General features: G+C 35.5%; 1 protein-coding gene across 1 annotated transcript; it reads right to left on the bottom strand.

Annotated features, from left to right (window-relative positions):
* Positions 1-1,074: 1,074 nt before the first annotated feature.
* LOC137834439 (uncharacterized) lies at positions 1,075-2,089 on the bottom strand. The gene is made up of 3 exons (XM_068642493.2): positions 1,643-2,089; positions 1,323-1,558; positions 1,075-1,246 (listed from the first exon to the last, which is right to left on the bottom strand). The coding sequence occupies exons 1-3, from the start codon at positions 2,087-2,089 to the stop codon at positions 1,075-1,077; spliced, it is 855 nt and encodes a 284-aa protein (XP_068498594.2).
* Positions 2,090-20,849: the final 18,760 nt, after the last annotated feature.

The raw sequence follows: 20,849 nt of genomic DNA, 5'->3' as shown, positions 1-20,849 counted from the left end.
CCGCATTCATAAATCACATTTACAAATGCGGTCATTTTAGGTAACCGCATTTGTATATTATTCTGAATTAGGGAGTGGGTTTGGGGTTTAGGATTTATGAATGCGGTCTTGGTAAAAACCGCATTCATAAATCACTATTTACAAATGCGGTCATTTACTAAGACCGCATTTGTAAATGCGAATTCACTATTTACAAATGCGGTCTTGGTAAATGACCGCATTTGTAAATAGTGTTTTTTTTTTGGTACATCCTGTTTTGTGCAGAAACCATATATTTAAATAACCTGCATAATGATTAAACCCAGCCAGACAAATACAAAAATGTAGTAACCAATTGAAATCATCAAAATGTACATTTACAAGTGATCAAATTACATATAATAAAACCACTAATGTTGTTTACTTATGCTAGAGTTATAAAAATTAATGAAGTATGTGGACCAAGAATCTCTAACATATAAAATGCCTTCCTCACTCATTGGTGTTTCTTCTGTGAATAACTGCATTGCAAAGTTGACATAAATTAGTTTCTAGATATATATATGTTCAAGAATTATAAAAATGATTTAACATATACCTCCTTCCAACCAGTTTTAACACCTAGTCTTATAATGGTAATCATCCATTGCATAATGTAATAGCCACACTCATAGCTTCCTGGTTGTTTATTACACTATATAATTCAATAAAAAGTAATATGTTAGTATATTGATAAACAATGATAATAGAGAAAGAAAAAAATTACAAACCTTTACTCTTATGTAGTTCAAATTATTTGAATTGGATCGACCTTTTAGGATGTTATATCCACGCCATGAACTGGTTAATACAAAAAACCTCGTTAGTAGATGGTTAATTAGTAACATATACAAAGTTAAGTTTATACTATACTTACGTATCAATGATATCCTTAAATTTTGTGGGCATCTTCTTGTGTAGGGAACAGAACCACACAGCAGTCTTATCAACCATTGATAAGACAAGTAACTGCCAATGATGCCTATATGATCATTGAAAAGAGTTAGTAAATATTTAAAACATGAAATAATAATAATTGATGACATATAATTAAACTTACTCATTAATGTAAGGGCATAAATAAATTTGTTTTCCCTCTTTTTCCAGGATGTTAGTGATGTATGCTTGAGTCTCAGTTGAGTTTGGTCCAACGGGATTAGTATATGCAGGATCTACGAATCCATACATATTTTCCTTCCCCTCAGTGATACAGACTCTATGCAAAAACCTACAAGTTTTTAGTTAAAGCATAATCAATAATAATTTAACATAAAGTAAATTGAATAATAGGTAAAGATACTTACATCATAAAAAATTGAATTATACTTATATTGAGCTCCTGGTTCCCAGATATAAATTCTGATAAATCTGTGTTGTAAATCATCAGTGGCAGTTCAGTGTTGATTTGAAAAAATGTATTATCCCACGGAACTGGAAAAGGATCATTGCCAATCTGACTAGCAATGAGACGTAGGGAAGCCATAGGATCGTCAACTGGAACCTCACGCTTCTTTTTCGGAGTTGGTGGCTGAAAAGGTTCCTACAAGATAAACAACATTTGTATTAAATTATATGTAATATATAAATATAAATAAAAAATAATATAATGAAACGAAATTATTACATGAGGTTCGGGCATAGATCGAATGAGCTCTCTGGGCCAGGCAACGAATGTCTGAAATGCATCGGCCACAGTGGTTACCTCATCTGAAGGTAGTGGAACACGAGCATCAGGAAATCGTACTTTTTCAACAGTTACCTTCGCCACATCAGGGGAGAGAGGAACGTTATGTAAGGTGGTGGCGTTTTTATAGACTTTTCCAAGTGCCACCACCCGAGGAAGTTTGCCGCCCACTACCAGTAGCTCACAATCCTCTGTCTGCCCATTGATATCATCCCCTGATGTTGGAGGAGCCGCACAACTCCCCTTTGTGCTCTTGGGAGTGGGACTAACAAGGGGTTCAATCGGCTCAGCACAAACTTGTTGCGATAGAAACTCTTGTCGCATTCGATCATTCTCCCTTTTCATCTCCAGCCACATCAAATCAGTCTCCTTTCTCATCTCCTCCATTATTTCTTCACGTAACTTAGTCTTCATTTGAGTTTCCTTCTTGGAGGAGGAGGATGGCTGTCGTTCTGAAACTCCAAAATAAAGTTTAATTCCGACCCCTTGTCCAGCGGCACGAACACGACCAGAGTGTTCAGGTCGTCCAATTGCTTCAACCAGGATATCGTGACGACCTTCAGCAACAAATGTACCGTCGGATTCCAAGGAATCCTGCAAGAGTACACAAAAATCATATTTTCAATCATTAATATAATTAATGCTTTAAAAAAATTGAAAATAACAAAAATAACTTACAAATTTTTCGATTATAATCCCGGATTGCTCGGAACTTGGTGCACCGGACTTTTTAATTCGGGCCCTCTTCCATTTTTCATGGCGAAAAGGTGGTGGAGGAGAAGTGACCCCTGTTTCCACATTCTCAGAATACGTCCCCTGTTGAGATTTCTCCTTTTCCACCATCAGTGTTTGCTCAAGTTTTCTATACCCCGAACGAGACATAACGTGCAGGGTAAGATTTTTCAAAGCTATCTCTTGAGCTTTCTTCCGACGATCCTGTCATAATTGAAATAAACAAACTGAAGTAAATAAGATAAACTTATTAATGTTATATAAACAAAAAAGTTACTTCACTTACCATCCAAGCCTCATTTTCACGGCTTTCTCTAAAAAGACGCCATGTCTCTTCATCAATATGTTGGTACTTTAAACATGGATTTTCGTCTTTAAGGTCGCCAAAAATGTATCTCGATGTTAGTCTTGACTTAAAGGTACGAAATTTAAGTGCGATATTGGATAATATCTTTGATCGAAGCGGTTCCACATCAGGAATGTCAAAGTTTGCCTGCAAAATAACATCATGAAATTAAAATTAATTAATCAATATTAAAAAGCATTATATGATAACAATAATAATGTAAAGCTTACCAGAACATCCTCCCATAGCATGTTCCGATCAACCTCTGAAACCTCATCCCATGAATTAATCAAAATGGAGAGCCTCTCACGAGAAACAACTCCAAGATAGCTCATAAACTCATCTGCCTTAGGACCAAAAGCCACTCCAGTGTTGACGTCAATGTCAACATGTGTCTTCTCACCAGCAGCACGTCTCAATGCAAGACGCTTCAATCTAGTAGGTCCTCTACTACCTCGCCCAGATCGAGGTCTGACTGGAGTCTGGTCGTCATCCATGTCTCTGTTAAAAAAATTAGGTAACAAACATTAGTTAATGTGCATCGAATTAAAATCATATAAAAATAATACATAAAATTATAAATGTTTATTTACATGTTGCATGTGGGTTGAATGTTTATATGTAAATTCCTTCACTGTGGTCTTTACGGGTTGCATGTACATCATCAAGTACATCGTCATCTTTATTAGTTATCATTGGTGTGAATGAACGAGTTTCGCCATATTCAATATCATCTATGGCTTCCCCTTGTTTTTTCCCGTGTAAAACGACATACCAATGTTCTGACGTAGGATCTTTCACATAGAAAACCTGAGATGCTTGTTGAACCATTATAAATGGCTCATCTCGATACCCTATCTTTCGAAAGTCCACTAGTGTGAATCCTGATTCATCAATTTTAACCCCACTTTTATTATCAACCCATTTACACTTGAAAACTGGAACGGAAAACTTAGTGTAGTCAATCTCCCATATCTCTTCTATAAACCCATAGTATGCCATTGATCCAAGTACTGGATTTGTATCTTTCGAAGTCGAAAACTGCATTGACTCGGCTTCAAGAGTAACACCAGAATTTTGAACTGTACTCTTTTCATCCAGGGACTTCGTGTAAAATATACAATTATTCACTTCGTACGCTGTACATGAAATGACATCAAACTTCAATCCAGCAGCCAACCAAGTCAAGGTCTCTGATGCCGTTGAATCCTTGAACACCTCATCTTTAAACCAAGGCATGAAAGTTCTATTATGTTCCATCAAGACCCATTTCTCTGCTTGTCTTGGGTTATTTGCCTTCACAATGGCTTTATGAGCTTCTATGTAAGGTACAACTTCATCTGTGTTATTCAATATGTACAAATGTGCTTGCAAGACTTCTGATCGAGATTTGCTTACAATATTCACACCACGTAAACATTTACTTGTAGAACGCCTGTGGTGCCATGAATTAGCTGGAACACCTACTGGATTTGCTTTTGTCATGTACTCTGAACAAAATTCAATACTTTCTTCAGCTATGTACCTTTCAATCATTGAAGCCTTTGGACGATAATGATTTTTCACATAACCTTTCAAAATTTTCATATACCGCTCAACAGGATACATCCATCTTAAGTACACTGGTCCACACAATCTAACCTCTCTTACCAGATGCACCACTAGATGAACCATGATGTCAAAAAAAGACGGAGGAAAAAACATTTCCAATTCACACAAGATAACAACAATTTCATTTTGAAGTTCATCTAGTTTTGAGGGATCAATGACTTTACAATAGATGGAAGAGAAGAATGAGCACAAACGGGTTATGGTGTGTCTAACATTTTTTGGTAAGATCCCACGGATAGCTACCGGCAACAATTGTTGTATCAAGATGTGACAATCATGAGACTTCAACCCAATTAACTTCAAATCTTGCATTGACACTAGACTCTTCACATTTGAGGAATGTCCTTGTGGCACTTTCACACCCTTTAGACATTGACAAAAACTAATTTTTTCATCTTTTGACATTGTGTAACAGGCTGGGGGCAAATATGTACGCTTACCCATTTGTATGGGTGCCAACTCGCCGCGTATGTTCATCTCAATCAAATCTAAACGAGCATTTAGACTATCCTTCGTCTTCTCGTTAATGTTAAGAAGTGTACCAATTAAGCTATCACACACATTCTTCTCAACATGCATTACATCTATACAATGTCTGACTTCTAACCTCGACCAGTACGGAAGATCAAAGAAGATTGATTTCTTCTTCCAAATATTTGTCACAGATGACTTTTTTTTGGACTTGCCGAAGGTGTGGTCTATGTTATTTACCTTTTCGTAAACCTCAACACCGGTTAATGGAGTTGGTGGACCACTACCCTCTTGGTGTCCATTAAAGGCTTTTTTCAACCTCCGGTAAGGATGATGACTTCTAAGAAACCTCCGATGCCGAAGATATACTGTTTTCCTTCCATGTTTCAATTGTTGAGAAGTAGTGTCTTCTTCGCATATTGGACACGCTTTGTGACCCTTAACACTATAACCTGATAAGTTACCATATGCCGGAAAGTCATTGATGGTGAAAAATAACATGGCATGAAGCTTGAAAGTTTCATTAGCAAATCCGTCAAATACTTCGACAGCCTGGTCCCACATTAACTTCAAATCTTCAATTAGGGGACTTAGATAAACATCAATATCATTCCCTGGTTGTTTCGGACCGGATATCATCATAGACAACATCATGTATTTTCGCTTCATGCACAATCCAGGAGGTAAGTTGTAAATAACTAGTAATACAGGCCATGAACTGTGATTTGTACTCATATTACCAAACGGATTCATTCCGTCTGTAGCTAAACCAAGTCGGATATTTCTTGATTCTTTACCAAATTCTGGAAAGTCATCATCAAATTTCTTCCATTGAATAGAATCAGCTGGATGTCGGTACATGCCATCGCATTTCCTCTCATCTGCATGCCATCTAAGATTCTTAGCATCGTCTGGGTTTGCAAACAAACGCTTCATCCTTGGAATGATGGGAAGATACCACATAACCTTCATTGGGGGTCCATGCTTTTCCATGTCATCAATAGAATCATCATCTTTTTGTTTCAACTTATAACGTGATAACCCACACCTCAGACAACTTTTCAACAATTCAAAATCTTTCCGGTATAATATACAATCATTAGGACATGCATGTATCTTTTTGTACTCCATACCCATTGGACAAAGAATCTTTTTTGCCTCGTAATTACGATTAGGTAGACTATTTCCCTCTGGAAGCATATCCTTCAACAGCTGGAGCAATTCCGTGAAGCTTTTATCAGTCCATCCGTTTATTGCCTTCAAATTCATCAATCTTAACACCGCCGACAACCGTGTGAAGTTAGTTGATCCAGGATACAAAGGAGTCTCTGCATCTTTTGACATACTTTCATATCCATGCGCTTTTGCAAAACACTCAGCTCCCACATCACGAATCATGTCCTCCAATCGATCATCATCTCCATCATCGTGTACTGCTTCATCCATGGTAGAACCCACATATTCTTCAGTTACGGAAACACGTGGTAAATTTAATAATTCACCATGCCATGTCCAAGTTGTATAAGATCGAAGAAACCCATCACATAGCAGGTGTTCCCTCATGATATTCACATCCAGTATCCTTCCATTCAAACAGTTAACGCACGGACACCTGATCTTTGCTCCATCATGACCACTAATAATCGCGTTACGCTGCGCAAATTGTATAAATTCCTCTACTCCCCTTTCATACTCATCACTTATACGAACAACATTAATCCAACTTCGATCCATTATATATTCTGGAATATAGTTAGGATTTTCTAATAATTAGTATTCTCTTCAATCTCACACATTTGCCGAGGGTCGAACACCCCCGGACTCAATCCAAACACGATATTTCTATTCTAAAAGTAACAATAACTAACATAACATAAAACTTTTATTAAAATGTAATTAACAACTAACTAAATATTTCACTTCTAAAATTAAAATTCTAGAACAAAGTTTAATACACTATAGAATTATAATTCCATAAAGATTAATATCATATTCATTTTTATTTAAGTAAAAGTAGTTTAAAGTGACAATTATAAAAAATAAATGATGCCAGGGAAAAAAAGAAAGATATGCAAAGAGAAAGTGCAAAAAATAAAAATAATTACAAAAATAGAATTTATATATAATATAAATTTAAGAAAATAGAAATTATATAATACAAAAATTCAAAATACACACAAATATATAAATTATTAGTTATTAGTTATACATTCCAAGTTATATTAGTTATTAATTAAATATATATTATAATACAGAAAAATAAAAATTCAAAATATTAAATATGAATTCAAAATTTTAAATATAAATTCAAAATATTAAATAAATACAACACCAACCTTTAGGTTGATGGTGATCGGAGACGAAGACGAAGGCGGTGGCGGAAGCAGTGGCGGTGACGGAAGCAGTGGCGGTGGCGGAGCAGAAAAAACCAGAGAACCAATAGAACAGTAACCACCTATATGCAGAAAACGAGTAAGGAAACGAAATGACAATGCCAAGGAAGTGAATAATGACAATGACAAAAACGAAAACGAAAACAAACGTTGAAGAAGAGAGAGCTGAAACTTACAATGCAAAGCGGAGAGAGCTGAGAACGTTGAAACGAAGAGCGGAGAAGACGAATATGAAAGTGAAAACCAGTGGTGCGCTTCTATTTTTAGGGTAAAATTGATTTACAAATGCGGTTCTAGGGTAAGACCGCATTTGTAAATCAATTAAAATGAATTACAACTGCGGTCATAGTAAAGACCGCAGTTGTAATTCAATATGACCGCAGTTGTAATTCATTTTAATTGATTTACAAATGCGGTCTTACCCTAGAACCGCATTTGTAAATCAATTTAATTACAAAAATGCCACCGCGTTTTTTACAAATGCGTTTAAACGCTAAGCCGCACTAAATAAATAGTTGTTGTTTTCAAATTTTGTACTAGTGTAAGAATCCATACACATTTTCCTTCCCCTCAGTGATAGAGACACTAGTAAAAAACGTACAAGTAATTAGTTAAAGTATAATGAATACTAATTTAATATAAATTAAATTGAAATATAGGTAAAGATACTTACATCATAAAAAATTGATATATATATATATATATATATTTATATTGAGCTCCTGATCCCGAGTTACAAATTCTAACAAATCTGACATGTACATGTAAATGGCAGCTCAGTGTTGTTAGAATATATGACCTTAAACGAGAGGGGAGGTGAATTGTTTAAGAGGGGTTTTTTGAAAACTTTTTCAGGTTTAACAAAATTCTTTGTGTGAATCCAGAACAGGAATCAAGTTAGCCAAGAATTTAAGCAATTATACAGCAAAACAACAGAAAAACAATCAGTTGTTTCTTCGAAACAATTGGTTGTTTATATCAGCAAAGCTTAAAACAAAATTTAAATGAGTTCAGGGTAAGAGAGAAATACATCCAGTCCCCATAATACCACTGGGTAATCCACTAAGCAATCAAACCAGATTACAAAACACAAACCACCAAAGTAGTGACCTTGAACCCTTCAAGAAACACACTACCTTTGGCAAAACACACCAAGAGTATTGATCTTGAACACCTCAAGAACACACAATACTCTTTGGCAACACAACACCAAAAATACAATAGGTTTAGAAATGATTACACCTGATCACAGTACAATATGAATTGAATACAATTGCAATCCTATTCCACTCTTGTTGAAAACCCAAAGCTTGATGTGAATATTGGAATCTTAGAATCAAATTTGTCAAACTGAATTTCTCAAAACTGTTTCTTACATATTTGAAAACATAAACAAACCATTTATATTTTCCAAAGATTGGTCAAAGCATTTAATGAAGGAGCGTATTCAATTGGAAAACATTTAAAGCAGATTCACCATTCAAAACTGAATTCTGTTAGGATTTTCAAAGAAACAATCGGTTGAAACTATGAAACTGTTGATTAAGAGTAATCAAAGGCTTTGAAGAATCCAAATCCACGTGTTTGATGCAAGGCTGGAGTTGTTGCTGTGTTTAGGATAGGATCTGGGTAGTTTAAATGTGTAATCCACTCTTTGATGAATCTAAAGCTAATGTGTTTTAAAACCTTTTTTAGTTTAAAGTGTTTTTCAAACTAAGTGAAAAACAACCTGTTGTTTTGTCGAAATAACTGATTGTTTTACTCTTAGGTGTTTTTGAAAAGGTTGAAAACTGTTTTGGTTGGTTGACTTGCTTTCAAACCAAAACAATCGATTGTTTCGTGGTTTCAATCGATTGTTTCTTTGAAAATCCTAACAGAATTCTGTTTTGTTAGTTGAATGTGCTTTAAATGATTTCCAACTGAATATGCTCCTCTATTAAATGCTTTGACCAATATTTGAAAGGTATAAATGGTTTGTTTATGTTTTATAACAAACAAGAAAAACATATTTGAGTTTTTCAGTTGTGAAAGATTGCTTTCAAGTTTTGAATATTCACATCAACCTTTGGGTTTTCTCAAGAGAGAGTGGAATAGGATTACATCTATATTGATTTCAGATTGTTCTGTAAACAAGTGTAATTCATTCTGAATATTCTGTAGTTTCTGGTGTTGTTGCCAAGAAGTGTTGTGTGCTCTTGAGGTGGTCAAGATCAACATTCTTGGTGTGTGTTGTGCCAAAGTGAGTGTGTTTCTTGAAGGGTTCAAGGTCACTACTTTGGTGGTTTGTGTGTAATCTGTTTTGATTGCTTAGTGGATTGCCCAGTGGCTTATGGGAATTGGATGTAGCTCTTGGTTTAAGAGTGAACCAGTATAAACTGTTTGTGTATCTCTTTCTTCCCTTAAACTCCTTTAAATTCAGTTGTTATTGGTTGACTGGTATAAACAACCGATTGTTTTTCTGGTGCTTTGCTGTTTTGTGCTTAAATTCTGATATGGATTCACAAAAAGGATTTTGTTCAAGCTGAAAAAGTTTTCAAAAACACCTCTTAAACAATTCACCCCCTCTCGTTTAAGGCCATATATTCTAACAATTGGCATCAAGAGCTTGGTACTTGAAAAATATTCAAGTTTGATCCTAAAATCTTTTTTCTATGGCTGAAAAACTACCTTTTGGGGAGGGTGCCTCAATTAACATGCCACCTCTGTTCTGTGGTTTGAATTATCAATTTTGGAAAGTTAGAATGAAAATCTTTGTTGAATATCTTGATAAAGGAATTTGGGATGCAATTGAAAAGGACCCTTTTATTCCTAAATTTGAAAAGGATGGATCTTTTATTGAAAAACCTTGGTCCCAATGGATTGATGCTGAAAATAGAAAGGCCAAGTTTGATTGTATTGCCAATAATATCATAACATCTGCTTTGAATTCAGATGAATTTTTCAGGATCTCACAATGTTCATCGGCCAAGGAGATGTGGGACACTTGGAAGTCACCCATGAAGGAACAAATGATGTGAAGAGAGAAATGAAACATACTCTAATACAAGAGTATGAGATGTTTAGAATGCTTAAGGGAGAATCTATTGCTGAAGTGCATAAGAGGTTCACTCACATCATCAACCACCTAATGAGCCTTGGGAAAACCTTTGATAAAGAGGAACTAAACATCAAGATTCTCAAGTACCTTGATAGATCTTGACAACCTAAAGTCACAACAATTTCTGAATCAAAAGACTTGACATCCTTGATAACGACTTCATTGTTTGGTAAGCTTCGAGAACATGAGTTGGAGATGAATAGACTCAATGTTCAAGAAAGTAAAGATAAGCATGTGAGGAGCATTGCCTTGAAAGCTACCAAGCACAAAAAGTAAACAAGAGTCAAGTGATAAAAGTGAGGAAGAAAACCTTAGTTTGCTGTCAAAAAAGTTTAGTAAATTCTTGAAGAGAAATCGCAACAAAGAAGCCAACAAAGAAAGGTATGGAAACAAGAAAACTAGTGATTTCAATTCTAACAATTATACTTGCTTTGGTTGTGGTGAACAAGGGCATATAAAAGTTGATTGCCCAAATAAAGAAAGCAATGAAAAGAAGTCAAGCTACAAGGAAAAAAAGGGAAAATCAAGAAGAGCATATATTGCTTGGGATGAAAATGAAGTCTCTTCATCAAGCTTCTCATCAAGTGAATATGAAAAAGCCAACATATGCTTCATAATAGAAGGAGATGAGGAGTCAAGCAGCTCAAGCAGTGTAAGTTCATGTGCTTCCCTAAGTGCTGAAAATTATAGTCAATTACTTCAAGCTTTTAAAGAAACTCATGAAGAAGCTAACTGATTGGCTCTCTCAAACAACCGATTGAAAGGGTTGAATAACTGGCTTGAAAAAAGGGTCAAGACACTTGAAGAAGAACTGGAAAAATCAAGAAATGATTTTGAAAATCTTGAAAAGCATTGCAAAAACTCTTCTCATGTGTGTGACTCTCTTGTTTGTGAAAATTGTGAAAATCTTGAAAAGAAAGTTCATTATCTTGTTAGAACTGTGGATAAGCTTTCAAAGGGTAAATCCAACTTTGAGAATGTCTTGGCATCTCAAAATTGTGTTTTTGGAAAAACTGGATTAGGTTTTAATCCACAGAACAAGCAAGATAAGTTTTCAAAGTCTTTTTCAAAACTGTCAGGAAAACAACCGATTGTTAAGTTGAAGCAACCGGTTGTTACATGCTTTTATTGCATGAAAAGAGGCCATTCAATTAGATTCTGTAAAATAAGGAAATATTTTGTTCCCAAAGGTTTCATGAAATGGATTCCCAAAGGTTATGAGGTTTTAAATGACAAAAATAAATCAAATGGACCCACATTTGTAAGGGGACCAAATCTTGTTGCTTGAATTCATTTTGATGCAGGGATACTATAGAAACATGAAGTTCTGAGTTATCTGATCAAGTTCTTGGAAGAAAAGAAATGTGACTGGAACTGAATTAAGGGTGTGTACCAGTCCAAGCTGTTTCAAAAGCCAAAAGAAGCATTCTTGATCACAAACAATGACTCATTTGAAGGGACTTCATAACAAAAGGATAAGACCTTCCTTGTCTTTACTTTTCAATTACTAATTCATGATTAAATTCTTCTTTTTCAAATGAGCAATTACATCTGTTTTGAACCTTTCTCAGTTTATGCTTGGAATTCACATTTTGTTAAACTGCTGCAGAAAAACAACCGATTGTTTCCTTAAAACAACCGATTGTTTCTCCTCTGACAACACTGTGAAGAATTGATTTGATTTCTCTATGGATTCTATCTTTTGCAGATTCAAAATTTAATGAGTCTTTAAGTCAATAAAGCTGTCTTGAAAGCTTGATTTGGTTCTGGAGGAAGTTACACCTTGTCATAAAGCAATATATTCCATATCTTGGAAATTCAAGAGCCTTTATGTCTAGTCAAAAGTCACATGTGTTAACCATGCGTTTTTCTGCTTTATGCTGACGTTTTTTGTGCAGAGCTTGGACCAGTTCTCTACCTTGAAAACTATCACCAAAGGATCAAAGAAGGTTTTTGCTTTGCTATAAAATCTGTTGCAACTGTTTTCCTTCACATAAACAACCCATTGGCTCATCTCTTGCAACATCTCTTTCTCTCCTTGTGTGTGTGCCTTTGTCTCATTCTGCTTTCATGGATTCCACTCCACCTACATCCAAGAGGATCAAAACTAGGGCTGTGAGGTCAGGTGGACGTCTTGAGGGCTGGTTTTCAGGAGATAATGAATTGATTGAGAGGTATCGCTTTGAAACAAGTACAAAAGTGATAAACAATCCAAAAGTTGTCTCCTTTGATTGGTTGAAAAGCCAAAAACTGGACAATGTGAGAAGGCTTCTCAAGGAACTGCTGCTTAAAAGGTTCTTGGAGGTGAAGGGGAACATATATCCGGATCTAATTCAGGTGTTCTACAAAAACTTGAAGTTTGAAGGAAACAATCTTGTTTCACATGTTAAAGGTGTAGACATGGAGATTACTCATGATGTATGGGCTGCTGTAACTGGTTTGAAGTATGCTGGGCTGAGAATTAATAAAGGAAACATTGGTGTAGTGGAAGACTTCAACAAGATTTAATATTACAAAAGCTGTTTGAATAATCCACAAGCTCAAGTAAGAACTTGTTCAGTTGGAGGGCTGAAATTAGATGAGAGGGTGTTGGCTCTCATTGTCACTTGGATTCTAACTCCAAGGGAAAACAACCATTCTGTTTTAACAGAAGAAGATCTTGTCTATATCTATTGCATCATGAAGAAAATCAAGATCAATTGGATTCATATCATCAAAGAGCATATTTAAAAATCCATGAGGTTAAGTGACTACCATTACCCCTATACTGTTTTAATTTCTAAATTTCTACTCTATTTTGAAGTGAATCTTGAGGATGAAACTTCTGAGTTGGTGAAATCAACACAAGAAGTGAACAATGGTTCACTAAGCAAAATGAGTTTCACCAAGATCAATGGAAAATGGGTAAGCAAAGATGGTGATCGTGGTGGTTCCTCGAGTGCTGTACCTGCTGATTTTGATGAAGAAGATCAAGATGTTGATATGAATGTTCACAATGAAGAACAACCTGCAACTGACTTTGATGCTGGAACAAGTGCTGGAAATCAAGGGGATGGGACTCCCTCAATGTCTTCTTTTGAGAGATACAAGGTGGATAAGCTTGATGGCTTTGCAGAAAATCAAAGAAATCTCCATGATCTTTGTGTTACAAATTTACAAAACATTGAATCCAGATTCCAAAAGCATGGACACTTGCTTTCAGACACTTTATGAACAGATTGAAGCTGTTCAGAATCAAATTTTTGAGCTACAATATGGAAAGGATGACTGAAGGAAAAACAACCGATTGATTGCTCGGGATAACCGATTGTTTCTGTTCTGTAGATGCTTTACTACTCTTTCTCTTTATATTCTATTTTATCTGAAATAATTTCTGTTTTATCTCTTCCTAAAGTCTATTTGTGAAGACAAATAAGGGGAGAATTTGGTTTTGTGTTGTCTTAAACTCTGCAAACTCTATCTACTTGAATAGTTTTTTATTCTGCTGCTGCTGATGATGTTTAAAGTTTGTATTTGGTTTGCCATTTTGGCTAGTTTTCTCTGCTGTAATGATTATGCAGAAAACAAGCTAATGTGCTGTTCTAACCTGCTGATATAGATGCTTTGTATTGCATAAGTTTTTGTTTTGCAGGAACTGCTTTAGATTCAAACATAGTCCAAGACAAGCAACCAGAGATTTGTCTTCATCAAATAGGGGGAGATTGTTGATCAAGAGTGATCAAAGGCTTTGAAGAATCCAAATCCACGTGTTTGATGCAATGCTGGAGTTGTTGTTGTGTTTAGGATAGGATCTGGGTAGTTTAAATGTGTAATCCACTCTTTGTTGAATCTAAAGCTAATGTGTTTTAAAACCTTTTTGAGTTTAAAGTGCTTTTCAAACTAAGTGAAAAACAACCTGTTGTTTTGTTGAAACAACCAATTGTTTTACTCTTAGGTGTTTTCGAAAATGTTGAAAACTGTTTTGGTTGGTTGACTTGCTGTCAAACCAAAACAATTGATTGTTTCGTGGTTTCAATCGATTGTGTCTTTGAAAATCCTAACAAAATTCTGTTTTGTTAGTTGAATGTGCTTTAAATGATTTCCAAGTGAATACGCTCCTCTATCAAATGCTTTGACCAATCTTTTAAAGGTATAAATGGTTTGTTTATGTTTTATAACAAACAAGAAAAACATATTTGAGTTTTTCAGTTGTGAAAGATTGCTTTCAAGTTTTGAACATTCACATCAACCTTTAGGTTTTCTCAAGAGAGAGTGGAATAGGATTACATCTATATTGATTTCAGATTGTTATGTAAGCAAGTGTAATTCATTCTGAATATTCTGTAGTTTCTGGTGTTGTTGCCAAGAAGTGTTATGTGCTCTTGAGGTGGTCAAGATCAACATTCTTGGTGTGTGTTGTGCCAAAGTGAGTGTGTTTCTTGAAGGGTTCAAGGTCATTACTTTGGTGGTTTGTGTGTAATCTGTTTTGATTGCTTAGTGGATTGCCCAATGGCTTTTGGGGATTGGATGTAGCTCTTGGTTTAAGAGTGAACCAGTATAAACTGTTTGTGTATCTCTTTCTTCCCTTAAACTCCTTTAAATTAAGTTGTTATTGCTTGACTGGTATAAAAGACCGATTGTTTCGCAGAAACAACCGATTGTTTTTCTGGTGCTTTGTTGTTTTGTGCTTAAATTCTTGGCTAACTGAAATTCTGATCTGGATTCACACAATGGATTTTGTTCAAGCTGAAATATTTTTCAAAAACCCCTCCTAAACAATTCACCCCCTCTCGTTTATGGCCATATATTTTAACAGAAACAACCAATTGTTTGGCTTGACAGTTAAGTCAACCAAACTAAAACAATTTTCAACCTTTTCAAAACTCCTAAGAGTAAAACAATCGGTTGATTCGACAAAACAACAGGTTGTTTTTCAGTTAGTTGGAAAAACACTTGATTTCAAAAAGTTTTTAAATCACATCAGTTTTAGATTCAACAAAGGAGTGGATCACATTCTATTCTACCCAGATCCCACCCATGTTTAACCAAGTGGTGTTCACGCTTTGAAGAATCCAAACCCCTTTGAAAGATGTTGAAGCTGTGCTTGCTGTTGTTGAGCTGTCTTAGATAGGATCTGGGTAGATTGTGTTTGTAATCCACTCTTGATTGAATCCAAAGCATAGGCATTCTCAACCTTTTTAAAAAGAAAAGTGTTTTTCAAACTAAGTGAAAAACAACCTGTTGTTTTGTCTAAACAACCGATTGTTTCATACTTAGGTGTTTTTAGAAAAGGTTGAAAACTGTTTTTATGGTTGACTAGCTGTCAAAACCAAAACAACCGATTGATTCGTGGAAACAACCGATTGTTTGTTTTGGTACCATAACAGAAAAACTATTTTATGCTTTGACTCAACATTAAATGATTTTCCAACTGTTTACGCTTCAGTTTTTAATGCTTTGACCAATCTTTAAATGCAATGAAAAGTTTGTTAAGATTTAATAACAAACAACATCTTTGAATATAAAACAGTAAAACAAATTTGGGTTTTACAACAACACAAATTTTGAGATTTTGAAAGAGTTGAGATTGCTTAGAGATTGAGTTTGATCAAAGAGTGTTAGATAGGATTTTCTCTTGTATTGATTTCAGATTTGTTTCTATAACAAGTGTAATCCTTGTATCTGTTGAAAGAACTTTGTGTGTTTGCTGAGAAGTGTTGTGTGTTCTTGAGGGGATCAAGATCAACATTCTTAGTGTTGGTATGTTGACCAAGAGAAGTGTGTGTCTTGAGGGGATCATGGTCACTTTCTTGGTTGTGTTGTAAGTGATCTAGGTTTGATTGCTTAGTGGAATTCCTCAGTGGTTTCTGAGAAGACTGGATGTAGCTCTGGGTTTAGAGTGAACCAGTATAAACATCTGTGTGCATTCTCTCTATCCTTAATCTCTTTAAATTCAGTTTTGATATTAGCAAACTGGTATAAGCAACCTATTGTTTCTGCGAAACAACCGATTGTTTTTGCGAAACAACCGATTGTTTTTCTGGTGTTGTTGATTTTGCTTATTGTTTTGGCAAACTGAATACCTTATCATTTGTTTCTCGAAGTAATTTCATTCTTGGCTTAAAAGTTTGCGAAAACCCTCTTTAAACAATTCACCCCCCCTCTAGTTTAAAGCCATCCATTCTAACAATTGGTATCAAGAGCTTGGTTCTTTAAATTTATTCAAGTGTGATCCTAAAACTGTTTTTTGATGGCTGATAGACTACCTTTTGGGGAAGGTGCTTCAATCAACAGACCACCTCTGTTTTGTGGTTTGAACTACCAATTTTGGAAAGTGAGAATGAAAATCTTTATGGAATCACTTGACAAAGGAATTTGAAATGCAATTGAAAATGGTCCTTTTGTCCCAAAGTTTGAAAAAGATGGATCTTTCATTGAAAAACCTTGGTCTCAATGGACTGATTCAGAAAGCAAGAAGGCCGAATTTGATTGCATTGCTAAAAACATAATAACCTCTGCTTTAAATTCAAATGAGTTTTTCAGGGTCTCTCAATGCAAATCAGCAAAAGAAATGTGGGACACCTTGGAGGTAACTCATGAAGGTACGAATGGGGTAAAGAGAGCTAGGAAGCATACTCTAATCCAAGAGTATGAGATGTTCAAAATGCTCAAAGGTGAAACAATTGCTGAAGTGCAGAAAAGATTCACGCACATCATCAATTATCTCATGAGCCTTGACAAGACCTTTGAAAAGGAAGAACTAAACATCAAGATCTTGAAATGTCTTGATAGAGCATGGCAACCTAAGGTAACTGCTATATCCGAATCTAAAGATCTAGCATCCTTGAGTATGGCTTCTTTGTTTGGCAAGCTTAGAGAACATGAGTTAGAGATGAATCGACTCAATGTTCAAGAAAGCGAAGACAAGCACGTAAGGAGCATAGCCTTAAAAGCTTCCAAGCACAAAGGCAAACAAGAATCCATCGATGATAGTGATGAGGAAAACCTTAGCTTGCTGTCAAGAAAGTTTAGCAAATTCTTGAAGAGGAACCGCAACAAGGAAAACAACAAAGATAGGTATGGAAACAAGAAATCCAATGATTTTAATTCCAATAACTATACTTGTTTTGGTTGTGGTGAGCAAGGTCACATAAAGGCAGATTGTCCAAACAAAAGCAAGGAGAAAAAGGCTAGCTATAAGGAAAAGAAGAGCAAGACAAAGAGAGCCTACATAGCTTGGGATGAGAATGAGGTATCATCATCAAGCTCTTCATCAACTGAAGATGAGAAAGCAAACATCTGTTTGATTGCTGAAGATGATGATGAATCTTGCAGCTCAAGTGAAGTAAGTTCTTATGCTTCTTTAAATGAACAAAATTATAGTGAATTGCTTGAAGCTTTTCAAGAAACTCACGATGAAGCTAATCGATTGGTGCTTTCAAACAACCAATTGAAAGAACTTAACAGCTGGCTGGAAAAGAGAGTGAAAACACCTGAAGATGAGATTGAAAAATCTAAAAAGGATTTCAAAAATCTAGAAACTCATTTAAAAAATTCTTCTTGCAAGTGTGACACTCTCATTTGCAAAAATTGTGAAAATCTTGATTTGGATTCTAACTCCAAGGGCGAGCAATCATTCAGTTCTTACAGAGGAGGATCTGGTGTACATCTTCTGCATTATGAAGAAGATTAGAATTAATTGGATACACATCATCAAAGAGCACATGCAAAAGGCAATGAGGTTAAGTGACTATCACTATCCATATGCTGTTTTGATTTCTAAATTTCTGCTCTATTTTGAAGTGAACCTAGAGGATGAAACATCTGAGTTGGTCAAGTCAACTCAAGAGTTGAACAATGGATCTCTCAGTAAAATGGGATTCACCAAAGTAGGTGGCAAATGGATTAGCAAAGATGGTGACCTTGGAGCCTCATCTAGTGTTGCTGCTGATCATGAAGAAGATGAACATGCTGCAAATATGGATTTTCAACATGAAGATCTACCTGAAGCACATCAAGATGTTGGACTTAGTGCTGGTGTTGGAAATCAAGAAGAAAGAATGCAAACCATGTCTCCTTTTGAGAGATTCATGGTTAATATGCTTGATAGCTTTGTGGAGAATGAAAAGAATCTCCATGATCTATGTGTCAGCAATTTCCAGAGGATTGATAACAGGTTTGACAGCATGGATGCACACTTCATGACCCTAGATGAAAAAATTGAGGCAGTACAGAACCAGATCTTTGATCTTCAATATGATGATGATGATGAATGAAGAGAAAAACAACCGGTTGATGTATCGAAACAACCGATTGTTTTTGGTGGTTGTATCAGTTTTTCTGTTTTCTGCTTTTGTTGTTTTAAATCTGATGTATTAAGAACAATTATCTTTTTCATCTCTTCTTTTTGTCTATTTGTGAAGACAAATAGGGGGAGATGTATGGTATGTTTGGTTTCAGTTTTTATCTTTTGCAAAACAGTTTGTATGAGTGAAACCTCATAGGTTTTTGCTCCTATATTTGTTTGTTGTTTGCTCTAATATTATGTTCTGAATTTCTATATTTGTTTATGTGTTAACCAAATATAAGAAGTTTTATGCTTTGCTTAAAACTGTGTTTCGCAGGAACTGCTTCAGATTCAATCAGGTACAACACAAGCATCAGGGATTTGTCTTCATCAAATAGGGGGAGATTGTTGAACCAAGTGGTGTTCAAGCTTTGAAGAATCCAAACCCCTTTGAAAGATGTTGAAGGCTAGGCTGTGCTTGCTGTTGCTGAGCTGTCTTAGATAGGATCTGGGTAGATTGTGTTTGTAATCCATTCTTGATTGAATCCAAAGCATAGGCATTCTCAACCTTTTTAAAAAGAAAAGTATTTTTCAAACTAAGTGAAAAACAACCTGTTGTTTTGTCGAAACAACCGATTGTTTTATACTTAGGTGTTTTTAGAAAAGGTTGAAAACTGTTTTTATGGTTGACTAGCTGTCAAAACCAAAACAACCGATTGATTCGTGGAAACAACTGATTGTTTGTTTTGGTACCATAACAGAAAAACTGTTTTATGCTTTGACTCAACATTAAATGATTTTCCAACTGTTTACGCTTCAGTTTTTAATGCTTTGACCAATCTTTAAATGCAATGAAAAGTTTGTTAAGATTTAATAACAAACAACATCTTTGAATATAAAACAGTAAAACAAATTTGGGTTTTACAACAACACAAGTTTTGAGATTTTGAAAGAGTTGAGATTGTTTAGAGATTGAGTTTGATCAAAGAGTGTGAGATAGGATTTTCTCTTGTATTGATTTCAGATTTGTTTCTGTAACAAGTGTAATCCTTGTGTTTGTTGAAAGAACTTTGTGTGTTTGTTGAGAAGTGTTGTGTGTTCTTGAGGGGATCAAGATCAACATTCTTAGTGTTGGTATGTTGACCAAGAGAAGTGTGTTTCTTGAGGGGATCAAGGTCACTTTCTTGGTTGTGTTGTAAGTGATCTAGGTTTGATTGCTTAGTGGAATTCCTCAGTGGTTTCTGAGAAGGCTGGATGTAGCTCTGGGTTTAGAGTGAACCAGTATAAAAATATGTGTGCATTCTCTCTATCCTTAATCTCTTTAAATTCAGTTTTGATATTAGCAAACTGGTATAAACAATCGATTGTTTATGCGAAACAACCGATTGTTTTTTGGTGCTGTTGTTTTTGCTTATTGTTTTGGCAAACTGAATTCCTTATCATTTGTTTTTCGAAGTAATTTCATTCTTGGCTTAAAAGTTTGCGAAAACCCTCTTTAAACAATTCACCCCCCGTCTAGTTTAAAGCCATCCATTCTAACAACCCAAACACAACAGCAACACCAGCCTTTCATCAAACACCTTGGATTTGGATTCTTCAAATCACATGATCACCCTTGATCAACAAGTGTTTGCTTCAAAAAACGTATCATCCCATGGATCTTCCAGAGGGTCTCATCCAATCTGTTTAACAACTAAAGTTAAGGAAGCTATAAGATCGTCAATCAGAACCTCATGCTTCCTTTTCGGACTTGGTTTCCGACGAGGTTTCTACAAAATAAAGAACATTAGTATTAAATTAGATGTGATATATAAATATAAATTAATATAATGAAATGAAATTATTACCGGAGGTTTTGGCATAATTCGAATGAGGCGTCTGGTCCAGGCTACGAATGTATGAAATGCATCAGCCACAATGGTTACCTCATCTGATGGTAGTGGAACACGAGCATCAGGTACTCGTATTCTTTCAACTGTTACCTTTGCCACATCAAGGGAGAGAGGAACGTTATGTAAGGTGGTGGCCTCTTCATAGACTTTTCCAATGGCCACCACCTGAGGAAGCATGTCGCCCTCTACCAGTAGCTCACATTTCCTCGTTTGACCAATGATATCATCACCTGATGTTGTAGAAGCCGCACAACTCCCCATTGTGCTCTTGAGAGCGGGAATAACAGGGGGTTGAATCGGTTCAGCACAAACTTGTTGCGATAGAAACTCTTGTCGCAA

The sequence above is a fragment of the Phaseolus vulgaris genome, chromosome 5 (assembly GCF_051622355.1).
Source record: "Phaseolus vulgaris cultivar YP4 chromosome 5, ASM5162235v1, whole genome shotgun sequence".
Lineage (NCBI taxonomy): Eukaryota > Viridiplantae > Streptophyta > Magnoliopsida > Fabales > Fabaceae > Phaseolus > Phaseolus vulgaris.
The sequence above is the reverse complement of the archived record's forward strand: the minus strand, read 5'-3'. Positions and strand labels throughout refer to the sequence as shown.

Coding starts and splice junctions, on each gene's coding strand:
- LOC137834439 (XM_068642493.2), bottom strand. CDS start 2,089: ATGGAGGAGATGAGAAAGGAGACTGATTTGATGTGGCTGGAGATGAAA. Junction 1,559..1,642: donor GATCTATGCCCGAACCTCAT/GTAATAATTTCG, acceptor TTTATCTTGTAG/GAACCTTTTCAGCCACCAAC. Junction 1,247..1,322: donor ATAATTCAATTTTTTATGAT/GTAAGTATCTTT, acceptor AAAAACTTGTAG/GTTTTTGCATAGAGTCTGTA.